The sequence below is a fragment of the Equus asinus genome, chromosome 30 (genome assembly GCF_041296235.1).
Source record: "Equus asinus isolate D_3611 breed Donkey chromosome 30, EquAss-T2T_v2, whole genome shotgun sequence".
Classification (NCBI taxonomy): Eukaryota; Metazoa; Chordata; class Mammalia; order Perissodactyla; family Equidae; genus Equus; species Equus asinus.
This window is the reverse complement of record NC_091819.1, coordinates 22189616-22204421: the sequence shown is the minus strand read 5'-3', so window position 1 is coordinate 22204421 and position 14806 is coordinate 22189616. Positions and strand designations below refer to the sequence as shown.

At 38.6% G+C, this 14806-nt stretch overlaps 1 protein-coding gene across 11 annotated transcripts in view; it reads left to right on the top strand.

Moving 5' to 3' along the window:
* ENAH (ENAH actin regulator) overlaps positions 1–14806 on the top strand; it is a 145255-nt gene that overhangs the window by 57849 nt on the left and 72600 nt on the right. For all 11 annotated transcript variants that reach the window (XM_044762828.2, XM_070501675.1, XM_044762829.2 and 8 more), the window contains exon 2: positions 11619–11784. In XM_044762828.2, coding sequence (XP_044618763.1) covers positions 11619–11784 — 166 coding nt within the window. The remainder of the gene's footprint in view (positions 1–11618; positions 11785–14806) is intronic.

Below are 14806 nucleotides of genomic sequence, written 5' to 3'. Positions count from 1 at the left end.
AAAATCAGATAATTCTCCCCACATCATTCGTTTCCTACAAAAGTTGACTTCCTTCCCATCGTTCTTCAGTACTCTCGCATAGTTGTTCTGTTAATTTTACCCAGAGTTTACAGTTTTATCTATGGGAGGGTCATTCGGGAAGGAGCTCATGTGGCCCTTAGTTGACCAGAAGCACAACCCTGCCTGCGTAGATTTCTGAGAAAAACAAGTTAAGATCCTGCAGTAATCTGCTTCAGTTTTCTTTCTTGATCTCATATGGTGCTTGTCTTTTGCCTTACTGCCCGCACATGGTCATTGAATTATGATCTCAGGAAGTTAATAATCTTGCAAAGTGAGAGTATAAAGGAAAAGAAAAGAAACCCCACTCCCCACTGTGCCTGTTTTTCCTTCCACGTCTGTCCTAACCTGGCCCTGTCTGCTGTCTTTATAGCTAAAATCAGCCACACTCGGTATGTTTAACTCAGCAATGCTTGGAAGTACTTTGGGCTGCTTTGCTGTATAACCTGATAAAACTATCATGAGGCAAAAAACTTCAGGAAACAGGTGAAATAATCTCTAATGAGTTGCTCTGAGAAAAATTTCTTGTTGGGAGGATTATGCCAGGTGAAATGTTTCCCCATGTTTTTTCCTTTGTGACTAATTCTAAATGTGTATACTTTTTGTGAGCTGTCATGCTATTAATGAGAGTTTGGGTTAGCTAGTGCATTGCAAATTAATCTTTGAAAACTGCAAACCCAGTGGAAAAAAAGATGGATGGCTAGATCAAGAATCTGAGCCCTATGTGTCTGTTGTTTGCTAAGTGCTGTGGGGCATGTGAAATCTGAGATTATCTTGGCTTTCAAGAAGTTTACTTAAAATGCTGTATTTTATATTTGAAAGTTGCTAAGAGAGTAGATCTTGAAAGTTCTCTGTAAAGCACTGTGACCTCAAAAAAAAAAGCTTCTCGTCACAAGAAAAAAAATTTATAACTGTGAGGTGGTGAATGTTTACTAGCCTTACTGTGGTGATCATTTCACGATATGTACAAACATCAAATCCTTATGTTGTGCACCTGGAACCAATACAATGGGGGGAAAAGAAGTTTAAGGTCTTGGGGACAGGCAAGAGTATGTGTGTGTGGGGGGGATGTATTAGTTATTTATGACCGCACAATAAAATTACAGCAAAACTTAGTGGCTTAAGACAACACACACAGGTTTATCATCGCGCAGTTTCTGTCATCAGGAATCTGAGGATGGCTTAGCTGGGTCCTCTGGCTCAGGGTTTCTTAAGTGCAGTTAAGGTGTTGGCCAGGGCTGCACTCTCAACTGAAGTCACTAGACGGGAGGATCTGATTCTAGGCTCATTCACCTAGTTATTGGTTGGATTCAGTTGCTTTCGGGCAGTTGGACTGAAGGTCTCTGTTACCCTACAGTCAGTCTTGTCATGTGGGCCTTTCCCACAAGATGGAAGCCACAGTCTTTTTGTAAATTTGCCTTAAAGTGACATTCCATAACTTTTGCTGTAGAAGAGAAGCAAGTTGCTAGGTCCAGCTCACACACAGGGGAGGAGATTACACAAAGGCATGGATACCAGGAGATAGAGATCATTGGGAGCCATCTTTTTGTTGTTGTTGGGAGGAAGAAAGAAGTCGATTTAAGTTATTTCTTATGGTGTATACTTAAAGTAGGAGTCAGGAACATAGAGCAGTGAGAAATTTTAAAACAAAGCTTACAGCTAGGAAGCTATGGGTTATCAGGAACAACCCAAAGAGATGCCTTATAGGAAGCAATAAGAGTAACAAAACATCTCAAGTAAAAGGATGTAGCAAAACTTTCTATATTCATGTTATAACAAGTTGAATCAATTCTAGAAAATGTCATTGTTTTCTTTATTAATATTAATTTTTAAAAACTTGTGTTAAGATACAACCTTCAAATGCGAGTGAGATTTAATAAATATACTTTTATTCTTTGGAGGACAAAAACTTTCTTAGATTTTCTTACTATTTGAAGCTATTATATTTATTTTTTATTATGGTAAAATATACGTAACACAGAATTTACTATTTTAACCGTTTTTAGGTGCACAGTTCATTGGCCGTAGCCACATTCACATTGTTGTGTAGCCATCACCGCCATCCTCCTCGAGAACTTTTTCATCTTCCCAAATGGAAACTCTCCCCGTAAACAGTTGCTCCCCACCCTTCCCTTCCCACAGCCCTGGCACCCACCCTTCTTCTCTGTCTCTATGAATCTACTACTCTAGGTTCCTCGTATAAGTGGAATCATACAATATTTGTATTTTTGTGTCTGGCTATTTCCCTTGGCATAATATCTTGAAGGTTCTTCTATGTTATAGCACATGTCAGGATTCTTTCCTTTTTAAGACTGAATAATATTCCGCTGTATGTATAGACCACATTTTATTTATCCATTCATTGGTCCATGGACATTCAGGTGGTTTTGACCTCTGGGCTGTTCTGAGAAATGCTGCTGTGGACGTTAGTGTGCAGATGTCTGAGTCCCTGCTCTGGGCGTTATTGTAGAGGCTTCCTGGTACAGGTGCACATAGGAAGGAGTTGGCTTTAAGTTTAATTGTCTTGAAAAAGAGATCTATATCAGACGAGAGAGGTTTCTACTGTTTTAAAAAGGCAAATGGTAGATACCTAAGTAGTTAATTGTTTCGTTAAACTTTACCAAGTTATATTGTTTTTTAGCCTTTTTGTGGAAGACCAAAGTTTTTATGAAGAATCTTGTTTCAGTGACTGCTTTAAGGAAGAGTTAACTCTGATGCAGTGTTGTAATTTAAGATGCTGGGACGTTATGGTGTTTAAAAAGATAAACAAGCTGCCACACCAGATTTCACTGGGTCTGCCGCCCTTTCGCCTTTTCTACAATAATTTTAGATTCAGATTGTAATATAGGTGTGCCCAATTTGAGAAAATTAGAGACACTAAAATAGCCACTTATCTAAAGGTGAGATTTCTGGCAACTTTAACCATCTAGAACTTGGCCACAAAATGGAGCTTTCTTATACTGTATATATATATTTTTATTCATCACTTCACTCTACACAAAGTATTTGATTCAGGAGAAATTTAGTGAGCTGAACACCCAGCTAAGGTAAATATTTTAGTAATACATGGTCCCTGCCCTCCCAATCTAGTTGGGGAGACTTTAGTAAATAATTACAGTGTCATCCCTTAGTTCGATCCATACTCATATTCAACCCTCTTCGTTTTCATTTATGTGGAAGGATCTTTTTTTCTGTAGCTTAGGTTGAAATTTTATCTTCATTTTCTAGCCGATACTTTGCTACACTGACTTGGATGAAAATAAAGTTTCTTATATTGTTTCTTTTTACTTATTCTTTTTGAAAAATGGGAGTTGTATTCCTCAAATTGGCTAATTTATTTTAAAGTTCATGTACTCCCTGTAATGCTAAACTGATACGTTGTGTAGTAACAAAATCAGAGTAGTTTAAAATAATGGAATGGGGGGTGCTGTTCTACCATATGACTTGTTTTAAAAATCGTGTTATATTTATATACTCTTCATTTGTGTGTGTGTGTGTGTGTGTGTGTGTGTGTGTGTGTGTGTGTTTGTAGTTTGGTGCCTAAAATGCTTCCCAGAGATTTTGCTTTCATGTAATTCTTTGAAGAAGGTTGCGATTCTACTTGAAGGAAACTTCCCCCGAAGTATTAATGTTGTGCATATGTTTTGCGCTATCTTTAAAAAAAAGCTGTGATAGTCTAGACATATTTTTGTTATAGTATAACATGATATTTTCCCAGTGAAATCTTCAGAAGAACCCATGCTTATTTCTGCAAGAACGTCAATTTCAGCAAATACACAGATTCCCTTCCCTTAGCTTTAAAATAGCATAAAGTATAATGTGGAAATAATATAAAACTTAGGAGGAGATAATTTTGTGGAACTAATAGAGTCAACAGACGGACTCTAACTCTCATTCAAGTAGAGTGGTCACGAGTCCGGACTCTGAAGTGGACTGGCTGCTCTGAATCTGCCACTTCCTGTAGTATGTCCTTGGTCAGATTAATTCACTTCTTATTCTCAACTTCCTACCTGTAAAATGGGAATATTAACAGGTATCTACCAAATCAAGTTATTGAATAATGAATTAATAAAGGCAAAGCACACAGAACAGTGTGTGGCACTTATCAAGTACTATATTCCTATTAGTATTTATTTTTATAATTCATATGATTATTATCCCATCACTGGCTCAGTCATTAATTACCTACGTCACTTAATTGTCTCTGGGTTTCAGGTCTTTCGTAACGTAAGGAGATTTGGATTCTTTATGACTGTGACTGGGGAGATGTCGGTCTGTACTAGATACTGTAGACAGTGATCCATTAATACATTTTCTCTCATTGATTTTGTTATGATTTTTGTGTTTGCAGTTAAGCGACACTTTGAAACATAGGCTGTGAAAATATTTACCTATGGATAGTTGTAGAGTGCAGTCTCCCGAAACAGTTGGTTTCAATTTTTAAAAAAATAACATTTGTTTTACTTTTGTTACCGTCTTCTTTCTCCCAGCAAAGGAGGAGGGCTTGCGTTTGCCCGTGCTCCTCAGCGGCAGGCCGGGTCTGCTCCAGCAGGGCTGCGCGCGTGAGCAGGCTCCCCTCCGGGGTCTTTCCAGTCTTACTAGTTTCTTCTGTCTTTTTTTACTCCCTGCTCAATATGATTTCATTTATTTTCTCTCCACAAACTTTTGTAAACTCCAGCCTAGTTGTCTTCTCTCTGTTGTGGTTCTAAGAATATTGGATTTGTGCGTTTTTATTTTCTATATTGTTCCTTTCTCTCCAGGTATATTGTTGACAGAGACAGGTTCTTTTTCTTGGCCGTCACATTTATAGAATTTTGTGCATTCTCTACTTATTCAAGTAAGGGGTGTTCATAATTCAAGTCAAATGGTACCGTAAAGATCTTAAAATGAATACTCTCATTATTCTGAAACACGCATGACTGCTAGTAGCAGGTGCCTCCTTTAAGGCACTTTTTCTACATTTTACTTAACCTAATGATTTTTCCCTGTTTTAAGAGATTTTTTTCCTCCTAAAGGGTAACCCAACAGGTTTGCTGAAATGTTTTCTAAAACATGCTATCCTGCGTTAGATATGCTGATCATTTTCTCTGGTAACTGTGGATCAGTTATCATACTAGATTGCATTTATACTTTGTACATGAATATGGATATTGTGGGATAAAGAGTTTAGCAGGGAGATTATGATAGTTTTGCTTTTTTTTTTAATCGTGGAATTTCGTAGAAGGATGAATGATAACAAATGTGTGGTCTTGACAGAGTTTTGCCTTTCTGCATATTTGGAGCTGCGACCTCCCAGCCAGTTTTCCTGCCTTGCAAGAAATAAGTTTGTTTGCTGCCATTATTTGTGCCTGCCGTTTATCAGGGGCATTCACGGTGTTTTCCCTGTATCCCTCAGTCAGTGAGCCGGGACAGCAAGCACCTAATTGTTACTAAAAGCAGCTTTAACCCATCCTGAATCTTAGCAAGTTTTTTTTTCTTTTTGGATGGAATACAAAAGGAGAAAGCTATTTAGTATTTCATGAATGTACCCGTCATAGAAGCTCTCATCTCTAATGTGATCTGTGTTGGTCATAGTGGTTGGTTAACTGAACTAGTTCACGTTTAGTATCCTTAAAAACAACATATACCTTTAAACACTTTAGTCTACTTTATAAGGTACTTGTTAATTCTGTAGCCATTTTCAGTAAAGCTTTTAGTGTTGGTCTGGTGATGAGAATTCTACATTATTTTTCTTTCCTAAGGCGTGCCCATGTTTTACTCTAAAGTTTCAGCTTTGGCTTCTTTAAAGTGGAGAGAGAACCTGGAGCTAAGCAAAGCGTTCTGAGCACAGAATTCTCCCAGACTTGATTGATGCCCCATCTTTTACATATGTCTTACACCTTGATAGAAATTTTCCAAAACTGTCGACCTAATTTCATAGAATTTCTGTAATTTTGCATTGTACCCGTTTGTATGGTATTTAAATTGCATAGTTATGAGTACAGTTGGGATGAATACATTTGGTCGCAGACACAGCTGCCTCTTGGTAAGTAGACAGCTGCTGGGAGTGGACCGTGCAGGGCGGTTAGAGCTTACTAGCTCTGAGTTTTATAAGCGCTAATGGTGTGTTTTATAGACAGAAGGGAGAGAATTTGACGCATTGTCCATTTGGGCATTGGAAGTCAGAAAAGGGAACTTTTGCTGGCATATTTTGGGGCTCTTACTCAAAGCTTACAGATTTTTACTTTTTACAGTTAATATCTCTTACTACGTTTCAAGTTTTAACAGATCTTAATTAGGAGAGATGAAAAGACACAATGGCAACCAGAGATGATATGCATAGAGTGTTGCAAGAGGACAGGGAATGAGTTCCTGTTTTGGACGGGAGAGGAAAAGCTTTCAAGAAGATGTGACACTTGTGTCTAAACTTTGAAGGACAGTCAGTATTAGAAGGTGTTTGGAAAGAGGACGTGTTCCGATGGGTCAGGCAGAGAGAAAGGCTTGTGCAGAGGAGTAGGAATATGGGCAGGTATAGCATAGTTGTTATGGCTCTAGTGTTGGGGTTTTGGACTATTTTGAACACTTATGTGCCCACACCATTTGAAAGAAACAAACAAAGAACGTCAAGGAAGACAGAGACAAATTCACTGGGGACCTTGTATGCTATGCTGGGAAGCCAGAGTTTATCCTGACGTGAGCCTTTGGGGTGTCTTAACCAGAAGAGTGATCTGATCAGAGGTGATTTCGTAAAGTATTCCTCTGGAAGCAATGAGAGGAGGGAGTAAGATTGCAGTCAGAAATACCAGTTAGGAGATTGTCGAAATAATCCGGTTGAGAAACTAGGGAGTGCCCAGATTAAAGCTTTTGAGCATTGTGAACAGAGGGACCTAATGAGTTTAGACGTCTTTAGGAGTAGAATTGATGGGCCTTGGTGTCTGAGCGCACGGGCGAGTGACGGGCTGGGAGGGTTCTGGAGTCTGCAGGATGAGTAGAGTCCAGAGTGGTAAACTGAGAGAAAAAGCACTCTGTTCGTGACTCTGCTAGTGCTTACCACAATATAGGACGTGCTGTTTATTGTTTACTTTCCTTTTTGAGAAAAATGCACGTTTATTATTCTGGTTTGAGTGCATAATCTTTTATAATTGGAGATGACCTACCTCAATTTTACTATCCCCTAGGAGCTGTGGAACAATATTTGTGGAACTGAATTGAAATCCAACATTGTCTTTCCTCTGAGCCTTTTTAATGCTTCAAGTGTTATAAAATTGCAGCCTTGAGCAAAAAATTTGACATCAGAGAATAAGTTGGAAATCCTGTGTTTAAAACTCCCAACTTTTTTGTGTAATTTCTTCCTTAATATTTTATCTTCTGAGTAACTGACATCTTAGGTCATCGAGTGACTCAGTATCAAAACAGACGAGGTGCTAACTCTTTCTCAGGGCAAACTTTCTAAGTGGTTGGTAGTAGAGTAGAGGTTATTGTGCAGACCTTAATAACTCACCACAGACCAGGCTCTGTGTTGCATATTGGGGATTTGAAGATGAATGACATTCTCCTTTTTCAAAGATGGTGAGACATGTTTGTGTGGATGTAAGAATAAATGAACTGGAACCATGACTTTGAGTAGTGATGTATGTTACAACATGTCATGTACTACTTTGGGAGTATCAGTAAGATGCCAGATGTCATCCATAATTCTTTTCCTGCCTTTGCTTGTCCCCTCTCCTCCCCTCCTCTTTCATCTTCTGTTAGCAAAGCCTGTCTGCCGTCCTTCCAGTATTTAACCCACAGGCTTCCCTCTTTGTTTCTAGTCTAGTCCGGGTCTCACCATACGTACATCTCACACTGATCTTCATGCTTCCTTTCTTGATTTCCATGCCTCCTTCTTGAATCCCTTCTCCACAGTGGCTAGAGTCATCTTTTAAAAATGGAAGTCATGTTCTGCTTAAAGCCGTCGAGTGGCTTCCCAGTGCCCTTGGGGTAAGTTCCCAACACCCTCCCATGGCTCAGATATTATGTGCTCAGAGAGTCCTCCTTGTTGAAAGTTGAGGAGGAGTATGGGAACTTAGAGGAGGGAGCAGTTAATTCTGGCTTTGGGGTATCCAGAAAGGTTTAACAGAAGGAATGGTATTTGATCCAGGTCTTGATGAGTAGGATTTTGTTAGGTGAAATTATGCACTGAACAAGCATTTGAAGAGTGCCTACTATGTACTAGGCACTGTCATATTTGTACCTTAACAAGTGGTGTCTTTGTAAGGCAGTTGCTATTTTCAAAGACCTGGCTTTATTGCAACCTCAGTAAATAGCATATTCAAGAATAGCCGAGCAATCCTCCGTCAGCTTCAACACCAGGAAACACTTCGTTCACTGGTACCCGTGAGAGTAGAATTTGGCAAGCGTTCTCTGCCATCGTATATACCTGTTTAGGAAATTTGACTGTGTTCAGACATGAACTACCTGATAAAGCCACAAAAATTGTAATGTAGTGTCATGATTTTTAGACCTTTTAACCAGCTTTTCTAGCCTTCTAATGCCATATTTCATTTTAAAATACCAAAATGAACATCGGGAAGATGAAGTATAATCAACTACAAATACCAGTTGCATTTGGTGATAAAATGAAATTTTCGTTTAGAACTGATTTAGTGCCTCTTTTCCCAATAGCTTAGTAATTTACTAATTACTTAACACCAAGGGGATTCCAAGTATTTTAGGAGCTCTGTGCCAGGAACTGAGGCGAAGCCTAAATATTTTTTCCTGTACCACAAGACGTCTGCCTCCAGGGAGGAGAGGTCCTCAGATGCTGTGGGCAGGAACGTGAAGATTTGATTTGCATTTGTCACTGAGAACCCCAGTGGGCAGTGCCATCCCTTCCTGGCTGGGCCTTGATGTGGCTTCTCTGAGTGCCTGAGGTCTCCCAGGACCACGGAGTTATTTTGGCTTAACCTGTGCCTTCACGGCTTGCCACATACCCACGTGGCGGTTCCCGCTTCTCCAGTAACACCTCAGCTCTTAGCCACATCTTATTATTTCTTTCCTTGATCTTGGCTTCTCGGCTTATTTCAGAGTTGGATGTGTATCTTTAACATGTCATTTTGAAGATTTCATTTCATTAGAAAAGGAATCAACTAATCACCTAATTTTTGCAGTTTTGGCCTTTCTTGGCTACTTAGATATGTTTATTTGGGGGTGTCTTTGTTTCCATGGCTATAGCCTTCCCAGGGAACTCGAAGTGGGCAGACGTTTGATTGCTGACCAAGTGGTTTGTATATAGCTTGATTGATTAAACACTAGTCAAAGCTTAATTAACTCTGTGCTTCACTATTTGGAATGGCTCCAGCAACCCACCCTACAGCAATGGGGAAAAAAAGGATGGAGGGAAAAGTTGGGACATTATGTCTAATTCTCCGGGTTTTAGACTTTCTCTCTCTCTATTTTTTTTAACTTTTTTTTCTGAGGCACAGAAAGACCTAATTTATAAAATAGGGGTTCAACTATTGCTTTAGCTTGTCTGATCCCACTGGGACTTCCTGAAGAGACATTATTTCTTGAACCTTGGGAAACAGTGTATGTCCCAAAATACTAACTTTTGAAAACTGGAAAAGACTGTTCTATATTAATATACCGATTTGTTTATTGAATTGTTATTTACAAGTAGTAGTAAATTTGTTTTGTGGATTGTATCCTGTAAGAGGCACTTTGCCTCGGCTTGTTTCGTGTAATCTTTCTATCGGGTTATGTAAATGTTGTCACTTAACAAGAATTTCTGTTGTGAGTGATGAAGAGATTTCAACTGCTGTGCTGACAAATGCTCTTTAATGAAGCTTTTAAAAATAATTCAAGCTTTAGTCATGGGCTTGTTTTTATTCCCTTTCCCCCAGAACTATTTTACCAAAAAATTTCGCTGCAGCCTAAAGATTTAGTCGGTACCACTGGGTTTATTTCAGGGTTTGCGCTGCACAAATATTGTTACAAGTTAGTTTTTGTGTAATTTCTGTAATGGGAAATTATGTACAGTTAGGACCCCAATAATCTGAAGGGATTTCAAGGCTTCCTCTTGTGACCTCTTTAGGTCTCCCACCATCTTCTGTCATCAAGTCACGTGACAAGTCGAGTAAAACACTTAGGTATACTGTTGAGAGATGGGGCAGAGGGTGAGTTAGAGGGGAGGGCGTGGCAGTGACTTCTTGTTTCTGAGAATATTGAGGAAGAACCCACATGATTTACTGTGTAAGGTCGTTGGGGCTCACGTTGGTGGAATGAGCAACGCTTTTGTTAAAGATGGGGTTGGATGAGCTGCTTAGCAGCATCTTTGTTCACTATGCTCAGGCGTCAGAGAAGTCTTCTGTATGGAGACTGAGTTCTTTTAATTGTTAATAGCATAGAGTTAATGTATGTTTTCTTCTGTTGCTCAATTTTGGTATTTGATTTTTTAAAAATAAAATACGGTATGAAATAAAGTAAAATTCAAATCAGTCTTTTTTTCCCTGGTAGTAGTATGGAATATTTGAAAACTGAAAATATTGCTTAATATGAAATTAAGATCATCTCTACATTCTATTTATTTGTGTATCTCAGTCTCATTTGGTAACAAATAATTGAGATGAAGCTGAGATTTAAAGATTCTGTCATGGAATTGATCTTTTCTTCTTTAATATTTGTGAAGGTTAGAACTTAAAATCTAGAAAGATCCTTAGAAATCATCTCATTTTACTTTTTCTTTTCTTTCTTTTTTTTTTTGAGGAAGATTAGCCCTGAGCTAGTGTCTGCCTCCAGTCTTCCTCTTTTTGCTGAGGAAGATTAGCCCTGAGCTAACATCTGTGCCAGTCTTCCTCTATTTTCTGTGTGGGATGCTGCCACAGCATGGCTTGATGAGCAGTGCGTAGGTCTGCATGCGGGATCCAAACCAGTCAATCCCAGGCCACCAAAGCGGAGCGTGTGAACTTAACCATTACACCACTGGGCCAGCCCCACTTTTTCATTTTTAAATGAAGAAATGTGCAGCATGGGATGTTACCTTGCCCAGATGGAATCAAGGACTTAGTTACAGTGACATCCATTGATTGTCACTGGCCACTCCGTATCTCAAGGAGCAGATAGAGCTTAGGAGAATTTGTTATATAGGCCTTGAAGCAAGCCTGATGATAAAAATAATTTTGCAAGTAAAGAGAGGTCATCACTACCAGGTCACCAATGTTATAATTGTATATGCAATTAGATTATACTTGATTTATAACTGTAAGATTAATTTACACTTGCAGTTGTGCTCAGTTTATTGAACGTATTAGATTCTCAGATTTAGAAGAAAACACCTCATGTTGCTTGTCTAAGTGCTCTTTGTGGCTCCTGAGCTCTGCTACTCCCTTATTACACTTGATTTTCTGGTCTGTCTTCCCCATTAGACTGTACCCATAAGGGCGGGAAGCCTCTCTCTTGTTCACTGTTGTTTCCAGCACCCAGTAAAGCACTAATTGTTGACTGACTGTTAGTTTGGCGAACTTGGGCTTATCTGGCTTTGTGGGAAACTTAGCGTATTTTAAATATCTTGTTTACTTTTTTTTTTTTTTTTTTTTTTTTTACAGTGAACAGAGTATCTGTCAGGCAAGAGCTGCTGTGATGGTTTATGATGATGCCAATAAGAAGTGGGTGCCAGCTGGTGGCTCAACTGGGTTCAGCAGAGTTCATATATATCACCATACAGGCAACAACACATTCAGAGTGGTGGGCAGGAAGATTCAGGACCATCAGGTAAGGGTCTGTTAAATTCTCAAAGTTACCCAGTATTACAAAGGACTTGGTATACTCAGCAAAATAAAGTAGTGCTTTAAAACTGTAGTTGGAACAGTCTCTCTAGGAAAAACTGGTCATAGGTTTGCCTGCCCAGCCTTTTCACCTTTCATGAAGCCTGAATTTAGATGAAGATTTAGAACCGATTGTACAAAACTGTGAATACCAGTGTTTGAATTGTGGATATTCCTTAGATCCTCTGGCCTTACAGCTAGTTAGCTAGCTTTTGGAATCTAAAGTAAAATTAGGACAAACGAAAATGTGAAACACCACTTAAGTAGCAGATTGTGTGTTTAAGGAATTCATTTCCTGTCAAAGGAATTTGGAATGGGGCTAGAGGGAGGAATTGAAAGTGCGAATAGTTTCAGAAAATATTGTTAAATTCATCTCTGATAGAAAAATTGTAGGTATAATGGTTGCTAGAATAGTTAGGCTTTTGTAATTCACGTTTGGGATGACAACTAAGCTTTTACTAATTCCCTGCTCTGGATTTGTTAGAAAGGTGACTGGATTATCTGATTACTTGATTTCTTGGGCCTTAACCGATCAGGAGCAGTAGATGGAGGAAACATAGATAGGGTCTTACCAGCATTAAGCATATAATAATAGCAGTGAGAACTTTTATAACGAATAGATTGACAGGATACTTTTGGTTCTGGCAAGATGGTGGAATCAACCAGCATTGAGGATATGCAGGGAAAAATGTAACACGTTTCTGGCTGAGCTCTTTCTAAAGAAAGGTAGAGCCCTGGGTTTCCACTAGGAAACAGGGTGCTGTGTAAACAGCTTCTGCCCAGCCCTGCGCTTTTAGGATGGAGATGATGAACTGGCCGTAGCTAGGGACTTAGGTTTGTCATATGTGCATGTAGAGACTGGGCCTCTGAGGTTGGGCTTTGAAACTGGTGTCTCTGCATAAAGCTGGGACTCTTAGAGAGGCTGCGCACTGTAAAAAAGAACTAAGAAAAGTCCTTCTATTGGCACAGGTAAGCAGAGGAGTTCTTTTCTGTCTGAGCTGGGTTAGGGGCTCCCCTGAAGAGTGGGAACCTCCAACTTCACTTACACAACTCCAGTCAAGGAATGAACGCATACTGGTTGCAGGCCAGTGAAACTCTTGGGGCACCTGGCAGAAACGAGTACAGTGCTCTTCTGGAGACAACTTCATAGACCTGAATCAGTTTGCAGAAAGAGCAGTTCACTGAATTTAGCAAATCTGCCTTTTGCTCCATGTACCTGTTGCACAGCCTGCTTTGGTCTCCCCAGTCTCTGTACCAGGAACCCTCGCTGCCCTGTTGGTAGTCCTGCTTGTCCTGTGTGCTTTCTTTGCTCTTTTATCTTTCGTCCAGCAAAGTGTCCCAGCAGTGAGTTAGGCCAGGGACAAATCAAATACTACTATTAGAGAGAAAAAATGAAAACTGGACAATTAAAACTTTGTAGAGGTTGTTGAACGTTCTTAACATTCTAACCGAGTAGCTGTAAAATAAACACATTTTTGGTAAGTTTGGTGAATTGATAAACAATCCTAAAAATATCTAAATATTGGTAAAAAGGAAAATGAGTATTTAAAAATAATTAGAAAGAAATCTTGTGTAAGTCAGGACATTTCCATATGAAGCACTGAAATTTTTATTCATAAGAGAAGTAAGCTCTCCTCTAGCTTTTGAAAAATGGAGTGTTTCTTAAAATGGTTGGACATTTGAAAACATACTTATGAATAATTCATGAGACTAAGATGAAAACGTTATGAAGATTAGAAAATGTTTATAAAATAAGAAAATGCTTAGACCTGAGTGACAAGATATTACATATAGAAACCCATAGGACGTCTAAGCTGTCCTTAGATGGACAAATCTTAATAGCATATAATGAGCTTAACCCAATGAAAGCAGAGGGAAATACTAAAAATAAAAGAAGAAACTAATTAAATAAAAAGAAATAGGGGCTGGCCCTGTGACCAAAGGGTTAAGTTCACATGCTCTGCTTCGACGGCCCACGGTTCTCCGGTTCAGATCCTGGGCACGGACCTAGCACTGCTCCTCAAGGCATGCTGTGGTGGCGTCCCACATAAGAGAACTAGAATCACCTACAACTAGGATACACAACTGCGGCTTTTGGGGAGAAAAAGAAATAGAAATTATTAACACAAAAGTTGCTCCACTGAATAGAAAAAAATGACAGTCTAATAAAAAAAGTTACAAATAAACAATATTAAGATTGGAAAAGAGATATTGCTATAATTATACTAAGGAAATAAATTATAAGATAATATTATGAACAGCTTTATGCCAGTAAATGGGCCATTTTGTAGAAAAATATGATTGACCAAAATTGGCAAAAAAGTAGAAAAACATAATAGATCTCCAGTCATAAAATATATCAATAGTTAATAATCTAGCCCCAAAATTTAAAAAAATACAAGGGAGCATCCATAGCATTTACAGACAAAATCTAAAAACTTTCAAGATAATTGCTTGTTTTATGCAACCTATTCTAAAGAATAGATTTTTGAGGCTGGTATAATTTTGGTATCTAAAACATAGATCAGTTTGAAAGATGAAAATTATAAGCCAGTCTCAATTCTGAATATTAACATAGATATAAAGGTCCTCAGTAAGATATTAGCAGACCAAATGCAGCAATGGATATGAAAAAAAAACCAGACTACCTCTTGACCAAATAGGGTTTCTCTCTCTTTATCTCTGTAGTGTAAGGATATTTTAACATTAGATAACCTGCTAATGTAATTTACCAGGGGAAAATCTACAAGAAACAAGATTCAAGAAAAGGATTTGAAAAAATTAAAATTCTTACATAATTCTCAGCATGTTTAGCATAAGAATGATTTTCTCAAGCTGATAAGGATGGATAATATAAAAATATAGCAAACATCTTATAGGACAGTACGGTGTTGGGAGGATCTCCATTAAACTCAGGAATAAATTGAGGATTTCAGCTTTAACCATTTTCATTTAGCATTGAAGAAGAG